This window comes from Notolepis coatsorum, assembly GCF_963971535.1.
Source record: "Notolepis coatsorum genome assembly, chromosome: 17".
Taxonomy (NCBI): domain Eukaryota; kingdom Metazoa; phylum Chordata; class Actinopteri; order Aulopiformes; family Paralepididae; genus Notolepis; species Notolepis coatsorum.
In genome coordinates, this window is record NC_140181.1 from 71005445 (window position 1) to 71017538 (window position 12094).

The following is a 12094-nucleotide window of genomic DNA, read 5'->3' on the forward strand; positions in this document are numbered from 1 at the left end:
GTACCGAATTCGGTACCCATCCCTACTACGCACGCTTTGCACTCATACACATGGTCAGGGACACATTTCATATCCAGAATTCCAGTTGCACCATACACGTCCCAGAAATGTCCCTCCCTCTTCCAATAAACACACATTTTGGCTTGAACATGCCTAACCCCTGAGCTGCTCTGGTTCCTTCCGACCCTAACACTGGATTCATTTTATTGTTTTATTTTTTATTCGTGTTTTATGTAATATTTTGTATACAATGGTTCCATTACTGGGAAGATGATCCTCAATAATCCACAAAAATATTTATTTAGTCTTATCATGGTATCCAAGTGTATTGTCAAAATACAACATTAAAAAGTAAAAAAGCATTAGCACGAAAGGTCACCTCGAGAATCATATAGATTTCCGCTTGGACATTACATTATTCAAACCTGTGTAGTATTGCACTGTATCAAATTACTGTGCTCTAACTTGGCAAAAGTACCTACAGTAGCTTATGATTCCTAAATTATTTGGGCTACTATCTCATGTTTCCAAGCTGATATTCACTCTAAAAACATGTTTTCTTTTAGGCGGAAATTGAATTTCTAACTTTTTTTCAATGGTCTAGCTCTATTTTCTCTGACACAGTAACATCCATTTACATTCTGACACTTCTGCAGCCATCCCACCGCTGTCACCTTTGTTTTGATACCAGGATTATCTATATGGCCCTTGTGATTGGGGAGATATTCTATATTTATTGTGGGCATGTCATTTCGAGCAGGCAATCTGAAGAATTTGCCTGAAATGGCCTCTAAAAGTCACAAAATAATTGTTCAAACTTGTCAACCACCCTAGAACATCTTACATAGGTCCCGTCTTACCAAAAAAATATGTTGACAGCTTCTACCCAAACATGGCAGCAAAAGTGTTAACGGAAGCACTTTTCAGGATTGGCCCCCTGACTACTATATAAATGCACCGTTTACTCCAGTAGGATTATGCTAGCCTGGTATCGGTATCGGTGCACCTCGAATCACAAGCTTATGGCGTTAAAAGGTTTTGCTGCAAGAACGTACATGTGTTTTTCTGTTTGTTTTCTCTGCTAATCACTCGTAATCTGGCACAATGCCTTAAAGCTGACTCTCTGTAGCAAGTCTTTGTCTCTCTGGTCACCCCGCCCATTGAAAATGTTGACATAGTGATATTTCAGCCTATTTGTGAGCATAATGACTGTTTATTTTTAAAGTAATACATTTTTAATACAATGTGGCCAGCTGACCTTTTATTTCCTTCCCATGTACAAGACTAGATACAAAACTCTCTCTCTCTCTCTCTCTCTCTCTCTCTCTCTCTCTCTCTCTCTCTCTCTCTCTCTCTCTCTCTCTCTCTCTCTCTCTCTCTCTCTCTCTCTCTCTCTCTCTCTCTCTCTCTCTCTCTCTCTCTCTCTCTCTCTCTCTCTCTCTCTCTCTCTCTCTGTATCAGTAAAGTCAGGCTCGAGTCAGGGTTAGGGGGGGGGGGACACACACCCCCAAAATCTGACCAATGAGTGACAGTTTGCTCTCGCGTGCATTTGTTTTGGTCCGCTATTAACACAACCGTGTGAACACAAACGAACTAAAGGACAAGTGCAACATTGTATCATAATAGTCCCTGTGTCTCCCTGAATCGGAACAAAGCAAAACGAACTACAGGTGTGAAAACACCCTAAATATCATACTTCTGTAGTACAATATAAACAAACTACTGCTGTGCAGAGTTAAATAAAACGGACAATTCTGAGTCAAGTTTGGTTGTTTTGGCATTTGATGGTTTGAGTGTATTTTTGCCTTGTGTGGAATGCTTGGTGAGTGGTTACCATGGTTACCTGCTGCCTTGCTCGAAGAAAGATTCGAAACATTCTGTGAAAAGTTCACAGTTGGTCGAACTACAGCAAGTGACAAAAACAGTGACGCAAGCGAAATAACAAAACAAAATACACTATACCACCACTATACCACAATAACATTTAAACATCAAACTCCTCTGACCTCATCTGGTCTTTCCAAAGACGCGCGCGCACACACACACACACAGAAAGGGAGAATGCTATGCTGTAACATCTACACACACGGAGCTACTGCTGTTGTTCTTGGGCGGATATGAGACTCGCCACAGGATTTTCAAAATAAGAGTCGATATGAATCGATCTTATTACATCGCATCGATCCGATTCGATTGTTGATAATTACATCGATGTATCGATCTGGATCGATGTATCGTCCCACCCCTACTACACAGGTGCCACACATCATTAATTAACAACTACCTACACAGGTGCCACACATCAATTCATTAACCTACCCAGCAAATGGAAACACCAATAAAAACCACAGCCATGATAATGTAATAAATATTATAAATGTATCTGTGTGACATGTTGAATGTACTTGCCCACTCACTTTGTGTTGTTGTTTGATATACAGTCTTTGCTGTTTGTTGGTGTGTTTACTGTATTCGATTTAATGCAACTGCGCAACTGTGGTTGCGCAATACCACAACTGCGGTAGTTAAACTGGGCTCGCGCTGTGGTTGCGCGGTTGCATACCAACACAAACAGCAAAGACTGTATATCAAACAACAACACAAAGTGAGTGGGCAAGTACATTGAACATGTCACACATGAACGTGTGCACAGTGTTGCGTTGCTCATATCAACACTGGTTGCACGCACGCTAATGACGCCACGTGCACGAGCGCTCCCGCGCATGCGCATAAATGTTCCCTCGCATAAGGACAGACTAAGGCCCTGTCCACACGAGCGCTGGATTTAATATAACCGAAGTTTGAAAAAAATAAAACTCCGTCCACACAGGTGAACACAGGTGAACAACCGTGTATAACTGCGTACCCACGGCACCAGCAACCGTTACATGTAGTACAATGCCAAAACAGTAGGCGGCGATGTTGTTCAGACATGAAGGCCATTTCAACCAATCAGAAGAGGCTGAACGCTCACTAAACTTCCTGTTTAGAAACACAGCTGGACCCTTGATCATTTTGCCAACGGAACATATATTTTCAGCAAAGAAAGAAACTGCAATAAACAAACGGATACATTCACTGTGTGTTCTGCCTCTCATTTTGTTGATGAAACAAAACCACCAGCAACCCAATTTACCACCAAGAGCGGATAGTTTAGTCTCACAAAAGACCGCCGGTGTTGTTAGCTACATGCTAATGTGAATGGCTATATCCATGTATAGTATATAGCTTAAATGCTAACATAATGTGGTAACGTTACCGCTATGAAATGGATGTAAACGTTATTTAACACATTGCAGAATGGGTACAATACAATACGGCTCAATACAAACAATTGTTAAGGGGATGCAGTCTGGACTGGGTTCCTTATAACAATAACTTGACAACACATGAGTTTAGTTTAGCCGCAGCTACATGTTTACGCTGAGCATCAGGTCAGGAATGCACAAGGAATGCACAAGGAAGCATACTAGGACCGCTACTATTCCTAATTTATGCAAATTACATGTCGTCAGCTTGTGACTGCAACTTGTTCCTGTTTGCGGACGACTCAGCCCTGCTGGTCTCTGACAAGAACAAGTTACAGGTTGAAAAAGCCCTTAGCTCGGAACTAGGCAAAATCTGCATATGGCTCGCCGACAACAAACTATCATTACACATGGTCAAAACAGAGTCCATTCTCTTCGGTTCAAATAACAACCTCAGAAAGACCGACGGCTTCGCGGTTACAGTGGGTGACGATATTATCACAAGGAAAGATGAAATTACCTACCAGGGTTCCATCCTAGAGGCTAATCTTTCCTGTGACAAAATGGCATCCAATGTAATAAAAAAAGTCAACCAACGAACGCGATTCTTGTACCGGATCTCCTCTCTGGTAAACAAGAATACCCTGAAGACTCTAGCAGGAGCACTCATTCAAGGGTACTACGACTATGCTTGCACCTCATGGTACCAAAGCACCTCAAAGGCACTAAAAAACAAATTACAAACATCTCAAAACAAGCTAGTCAGACTACTGCTTGACCTGACTCCTAGAACCCACCTCACCCCTGCCCACTTTGACAACCTAGGATGGCTTAGAGTAGACGACAGAGTACAGCAACTTGCAATGGGCCTGGTCTACAAGATACACTACGCGAGCAAGGTACCCATGTACATGTCAAAATACTTCCCAAAGGTCAGTGAATACCACGATCACAACACCAGAGGGAGCTCCACAAATCATGTAAAACCCAGATTCGGCTCAAACAAGGGACTAAACACGTTTCGCAATTATGCCACATCAATGTGGAACGCCCTACCTAAAGCTGTAAAGGAATGTGAATCACTACCCACTTTCAAAAACACTCTAAAAAAACACCTACGTGAGACTGCAATTCGAAACTGGCCCCTACAAATGTCCTAACCTAGTTGTACAGTAAATGACCAAGTAAGGCTTTGTCAGCATTCCAATGTACAGTGTAAAATGTGTGTGTGTCCCCTACCCAACCCCCCCCCCCCCCCACCTCCAATGTACAGTAATCACCCACCCACCCAACCCCACCCCACCCACCCAACCTCCTCCAATGTACAGTTTCTACGCCAAATGTATATACACTCTTTTTCTGGACACTTTTGTATCACAAACTACTGTATTTGCAAATCTGATATGTCATAAATGTATAGATGTAGCAGTACTGTCTATCTGTATGTCATGTATGTCATATATGTTATGATGAATTGAAAATGGGGGACCTTGATGTAAACAAGACGAAAGTCTTTCTCTGGTCTGCATCCCCTTAACAATTGTATGTATTGAGCTGTACTGTACTGTACCCATTCTGCAATCTGTTAATACATTTTTCAATCAATCAATCAATGCGACAACAGACATCAGTCGATCACAACACTCTTCAACACAGACGATACGTTTCGAACAAAAGTTTGTTACAATCATTTTCATATAACGCTCTGCTGTAAACACTGGTGTAGCTGGCTCTGCTCTCTCTACCCCGCGGTCTGCCGTGAACATGGGAAATAATTGCGACAGCGCTGCTGTAAACACTGGGAATAACCTCGGTTGCTATGCCCACACGCAACCGCAAAACCGCAAAACTTCACCCTGGCCACCGGTTTTCAAGACCGCGGTTGCAGTGTAGCAAATCCCCGGTTGTGTGTGCCCGAACAGTGCAACTTCGCACATACAATCATGGTTATATTAAATCCAGCGCTCGTGTGGACGGGGCCTAAAGACAGTGCCTAATTGCCTCTACGAATGGAATGTAACACCTGACGACCGGCGCTATTGATATGCAAAGTAGCCAGGTGGGTACTGCGAGTTGGCGCATCAGTCGAGTGCAGCGCATTCCTGTGTGCATGCGCTTCTGCTCACAACTTTGGTTGCACGGTGTGCAACCCCGTCCCATGAGCAACGCATCACACATGATCAGATGAATGAATGTAGCACTCCCAGGTGTGCACTAGGGCTGGGCGATATGGCAAAAAATCATATCGCGATAACGATATGATAATGTTATCATATTTCTCAATATCGATAATTATAGAAATTGTTATAAGTATAAAAAAAATTAAATAAAAAAATGTAAACAACAGATGTATGTTTATTTTGCAGCAATTCTTTGTCAGTGCCGCCATCTTTAGTGTTACATCCCTTCACACTCCAGTTCTCAGGCTGCAGCTGGTTTAAAAGCTAAAGTAAACCGGCTTCTCTGCTGGCTGTGGCTCCAGGGGAGTTGAACAGTTCTGGCTCTGCTAGTTTATTTTCGATCTTTTGGCACTTTTTTGGTGGACAAACCACCGCACATGTGCACCGTGACTCGTGACTGGAGTCTAGCTCTGCTAGCACACATAGCCTACTGTGTACAGACGGTTTCAAACTATTTTAAATTAGAAAGCAAACCAAATAAATGGACGAGAAAAATAAATCTCAATTTGGTCAGTATTGTCATTTGGACAAGCAAAGCCATTACTTTAAGTTGCAGGCAAGAAAGACAAGTCTGTCCACCGTCTCTGGTTTTAAAACTGCCCTGTTGCAGGTCACACAAAAAAATGAAATTATAAAAAAAAATAAACGATTTTTCGATTTCTTTTTAAATTTCGATATTCGATATCGATTATTAAAATATATCGCAATATTTATCGTTATATCGCCCAGCCCTACCCAACGGTACCCTTTTTCGGTACTTTAGTCTCTAAAAATGTAATCTACCTATCTCAGTCGTAAAAAAAAATATACAAACTTCAAATAACATTAAAGACAAAAGACTCATGCATTTAGCATTTTTATATTATATATTAAAACATAAAAAATAGGGAAACAATGTCCAGGCACGCACTCCAGGTTTTTCCAAATTTATTGGCAGCCTGTAATCATGACGTTTCGGTGTGAACACACCTTCTTCAGAATGGCTTGCATGAAGCATGAAGGGTAAGTGACCCTAGTAAATACAAGTCAAACAGGAAGTGACAACACAGGAAGTGACAACAGTTAGATAATCTGGTGTACAGGAAGGCCGATAAAGGCTCGGCCTTAGTGGTACAGAATAAGAGTTCCTATGTTGCTGAAATAAATAGACAATTAGCAGACACAGATGTGTATATTCCTTTAAGCACAGATCCAACTGTTCGGTTCTCTTTTGAGATCAAAGAGGTTCTAAAGCGCCTTCTTAAGGAGGGTGAGATTTCTGAGAAGGAATTTAAGTTCATGGTGAATGATAACCCAGTAAGACCTATTATTTACACTTTGCCCAAAATTCACAAGGATCTTCATAACCCACCAGGTCGACCTATTGTGGCTGGTATCGGGTCACTTACAGAACCTATCTCAAAATTTGTTGACTCACACCTTAAAGAATTGGCTGCAGCACAACCTGGTTATTTAAAGGACACTACCGACTTTCTAAGTAAGCTGTATGAGTGCAGTATAGAAGCTATTGATATTTTGTGTACTATGGATGTTTCTAGTTTATATCCTAGCATCCCACATATTGATGGGTTAAGTACATGTAGATATTATTTGGATCAGAGAATAGAGCTACATCCCTCTACTGAGGCATTAATATCATTGACTCAGGAAGTCCTTAATAAGAATTATTTTCGTTTTCAGGATCAATATTATTTACAGAAAAGAGGCCTAGCTATGGGCAGCCCGGTAGCGGTTAATATGGCCAACTGTTTTATGTCGAAGTTTGAGTCTGAATGTATTTTCAATAATAATCCATATGTTGGACACATTAAAGCCTATTGGAGGTATATTGATGATTTATTTTTTGTATGGTCAGGCACTAAAGAGGCTCTGGTAGAGTTCCACTTGTTTCTCAACTCTCAGAGAAAGACTATTAAGTTTACTATGAATTATGATTCACATTCCATAGCATTCCTTGATGTATTGGTGAAAAAGAGAGACAATATTGTCCATACCGAAGTTTTCAAAAAAGAGACTGATCGAAATTCGTTTCTCCATTATAGCAGTTATCACCCACCAGAGCTCAAGAGGAGCCTTCCATTTAGTCAGATTTTGAGATATAAACGTATCTGTAATACGGATGACATTTTTGATACACAAGCCAAGGAGCTTTGTCAGAACTTTAGATCTAGAGGATATAGTGAGGCCCTTATTGAGAATTCTCTTAATAAAACTAAACAGATAAACAGACAATCCCTTTTTACACATAAAGACAAAGTAAAAAGCAACTCGGTAGCATTGGTGTCCACCTTCAGCCCTATTTCTAGAGATATGCGTGATATTGTGAACAAATACTGGTACATTTTAAAGTCAGATCCTAAGATCGGAGGTGTGTTCCAGGAACCACCCAAATACTTCTACAAACGGCAACCTAACTTAAGGGACCAGTTAGTTAAAACAGATTTTCCCAAAAAATTGACCCATTTTATGGCTAATATTCCAAATGGCAATTTTCCATGTTTGTCTTGTACCCAATGTCATGGCATGATTAAAGAGAAATTTTATTTACAACCAAGTACAGGTAGGAGTATCGCTGTTAGAGGCCGGATTACCTGTAATTCTGATTTTGTTGTTTACTTGCTTAAATGCCCTTGCAACCTTTACTATGTTGGAAAAACAAGAAGACGTTTTAAAAATCGAATTTCGGAGCACAAATGTTCTATAAGAAGAAATGACGAGAAGTCTTCAGTTGCAAGGCACTTTAATAAGTTAGGACATGATATTTCTGGCTTAAAATACATGGGTATAGAGCAGGTCTTGAGACCACCAAGAGGCGGCGACAGAGACAGGCTCTTGCTACAAAGGGAATGCTTCTATATTCATTTTCTAGATTGTCTAGAGCCTAGAGGCCTCAATGAGGAAAATGTTTTGACCTGTTTCATTTGATTATTTCATTTCATTTGATTGTTTACTATTTTCATTTATCATTCTTTATATTTATAATTGAAAGATGGCTTATATGGGTCATGAGTGTTTATGTTTAGAGTTTAAGATGTAGGCCTACTCTGTATAAAAAAAAATATATATAACTATATATAGATATATCTCTTTGTGATTTACTGTTTCTTTCTTTTTTATTTACATGCTTTCTTTTTGATTTACATAATTCTGAAAAGGTTGTGCTTGTAAGTGGTATTTTGTACTTTTTTGCAATCTCTTGTGGGAATGTGTTGTCACTTCCTGTGTTGTCACTTCCTGTTTGACTTGTATTTACTAGGGTCACTTACCCTTCATGCTTCATGCAAGCCATTCTGAAGAAGGTGTGTTCACACCGAAACGTCATGATTACAGGCTGCCAATAAATTTGGAAAAACCTGGAGTGCGTGCCTGGACATTGTTTCCCTATTTTTTATGTATGATATCAGAGGTTACAGCACCCAGTGTCAAGTCTAGTGAGGTGAGCGCGTTCTACTACTTTTTTCATATATTATATATTAGCACTCTCGGGTTCAAGTATTTAATGGCAGCCTGAAACAAACATGTTTCGGAATTACTTATTCCTTCGTCAGTGTTATACAGTAGCTTGCAAGGCAAGCTATAACACTGACGAAGGAATAAGTAATTCCGAAACATGTTTGTTTCAGGCTGCCATTAAATACTTGAACCTGAGAGTGCTGGTCTAGCTTCACTGCTTCTTTTTTATATAATACTTAATGGGATTTCAGCACCCAGTGTCGAATCTTGAGAGCGCGGTCTAACTTGACATTATATTATATATTAGACATCATGCTAAAACTGTGAAACAAATGTCCTACTCCCCTAAAGAAAATAATACATAGCAAACATGACTCAGTTATCCAATAGTGCTGTTGCTTTTTATTTTGTTAAAATCTTTTAGTTAATAAGACTAAAAGACTACAATATGACTACAACGATTTAATGACGGCTTCCTGTCCTCGCATTCCATTTCCGGTTAACGTAAAATTTTCAACAACAGATTGCTGCTAATTAAACACTTCATGGAAACGGAGTAACGTTAACGTTATGTTGAGTTCATACGTGTAGTGTAGTATGAACTCGACATAACGTTAACATTACTCCGTGTCCACTGTTGCGTCGCAGATGGATGGTACACTAGTCTGTTAGCTCCGTAGCTAATCCGCTCATAGATACCGATAGCAGTACCGTTAACGTCGGAGTTTATCAATACTCCAGGGTTTCGGGGGGCATCCCTAGCACCGAGCCACCGCCTCTCTGGCTAGGTGTGTGCGCTTGCGTGCGTGTATGTGCGTGTAGATGACGTAATTTGGGCAAGTGTGTGTGTGACTGACTTTTTTTTCTGCGAGAGGGAGAGGAAAGCATTTAGCACTGCGCTTGTAAGTCTCATCTCAGCCGCGGCGGCCTCTAACGCAAGGGCAAAACATCACGATATCCACGATACGTTTAAAAAGTGTTTCGTTAATGAACTGTACCCAATATTTATATAATATCGTCATATCGCCCAGCCCTACCTGACTGCATAAAAAGCAAAGAGCTGAGTCTAGCTGGATCCCCGACTGTAGGCCAGGAATGTCGAAGTGGAGGTCGAGCAGCAGGAGCGGATGGGGCCTAGGATTCACTAACCTAGGGATGGTACTCTGGTCCTTCTTGCCCTCCAGGGCGATCAGCAGTAGCTCCCCACACACCCCCACTTCCCCCAATACTTCCTGTGCCCTCCCACACCTGATGGCAGTAAGATGGATGATGTTTTCGCTCCCCAAAGCAGTACCCTTCCTTAATGACCTGTAGAGACCTTTAACAATGAACTATAAGCAGGGGTGGGGAAAGGGTTAAATAATAATGAGCATTACCCGGGCAGAAAAGGGTTAAGACAACAGACTCAGTAACAGACACACACAGTGCTCCCATTCAGTGTTCTTTAGTGAAGTCTAATTCAAGTTACAATTAATTACAGTCTGATTCAAGTTATTTACGCCCTGGGCACCGAGTGCTCTCGCTCTGTAACACAGACTAAAGTGCTTCCCACACTGGGCTAGACACAGTAACAACACCTTCCCTTTAAGGGGTTAAATACCTGGTCTTGCACCCGTAGATGGGGGGTTAGGAGAGTTAGAGGGAGAGGGGTATGGGCTACTGAATGGGAATTTTATAAAGGAACAAACATCATTATTACACTCAAAAGAAATTAACCGTGGGCCCACATTTAGCAAATAAAGTCCTATCTAAAGCCGGCTTGAAATGTTTGGGGCGCCCCTATACACTGCTCTCCAGCGTTCGTTCAAAGCACTGTTTATCTTCACTCTTACAGAGCCTGCGCCACACAGTGGACTGTCTACCGAACACGTTTCAACACTCAGAGCCCCGCTGATACTTATCCAAGATGACGGGCCCAACCTCAGCACCACTAGTCCGGATGCTAAGATGGCCGACGGAGATCCCGCGATAACAGCCAGCGGGGCGGAGTAGACGCTGGGGCAGGTGATGCTGGGCAACGGCTTGGAGAGGCTGGAGAAGTGTGCAGTGTAGTGGCGTCCTCTGCTGGGCTGAAGAGGTGGGCCGGCGCGCGTGCTAAACTGTGGTACTCGCCTAAACACAGCTAAACTGTGGGTCGTGTTGAACCCTCCTGCTATGACGCCTAGACACAGCTAACGCAAGGTGGCCAATGTCTACCACCTGTCTCCGGCGATGCTCGCCTGTTGATTCCTTCACAGTGTCTCTGGCACATGAACCAAACGCTAAGCTACCGCAGATATTTCTAGGATAACCCGTTGTGTAACTGAGCTTATCCGGCGCATTAATCAAACGTTCAACTACCGCATGCATTTCTGGGATAACCCGTTTTGTAGCTGAGTCTGTTGCTTGCGTGCTCACTCGCTGGTGCTCCCGTTGTAGACGTCCTTCCTCCTCCATGTAGAATGCCAAAGAGGAAGTTCCTCTCTGCTGCACTTGGCGTTGAACTCGTTCTTCTCCTGATGTCCTTCCTGCCCAGCGACCACCACCGCCCCCTGCCGGCACCTGTAGTCCTGTCTCGCTATGAAACGTCAATTTTTCCAAGAAAGAGAATCAAGGAGCAGCAAGTTAATAGTCCATGTCCGGGTAAGTATGATCAAGAGCGGTCAACTGGTTACAACGTCCTCGTGAACACAGGAAATGCAAAAGATTAACGTTAGACACCCTGAATAAAAGTCAGACATAGTCAGGTGGCTACATATATATATATATATATATTTTTTTTTTGTGGAAATCTTTATTTAAATTTTTTTTATCATCTGGCGACCCCCCCCACCCCCCCCCACCCCACTTTGGGAACCACTGACGTAAAGGACATCCAATTTACCTGGCTGGTCATGCTTCTTTTCAATCTCTCTAAAAATCCATCTTGCTAAATTATATTGTCCACCTCTATTCACACTCACAGTAACATGTTCTTTGGTAATTAGGCCTATTAATTGTAGAGTTAAGAATTATTGAAAATAATCCAGTTTACAGTCTAAGGGTCATACAAAAATCATTTTTTTTTATCCACTTTTTCTCCCATTTTCTATATTTTCTCCCATCCCAATTTCGTATCATCCAATTCAACCCTCCCCTGTCACGAACGCTGTTTCTTGCCTCCCACAAGCCGGCTGCAATGTGGACTAAGTCATACATAGCACAAGTCCCCTCCGGTACTTGAGGTAACAGCAG

The 12094-nt window shown here is 41.8% G+C and overlaps 1 protein-coding gene across 2 annotated transcripts in view; it reads left to right on the top strand.

Moving 5' to 3' along the window:
- b4galnt1a (beta-1,4-N-acetyl-galactosaminyl transferase 1a) overlaps positions 1-12094 on the top strand; it is a 96009-nt gene that overhangs the window by 12997 nt on the left and 70918 nt on the right. Inside the window, exon 1 of one of the 2 annotated variants that reach the window (XM_084333749.1) lies at positions 11396-11503. The exons of the other annotated variant lie outside the window; for it this stretch is intronic. Coding sequence (XP_084189875.1) covers positions 11441-11503 — 63 coding nt within the window. The 5' untranslated portion in view covers positions 11396-11440. Of the gene's footprint in view, positions 1-11395; positions 11504-12094 lie in introns of those variants that run through there. 2 annotated transcript variants of the gene reach the window in all.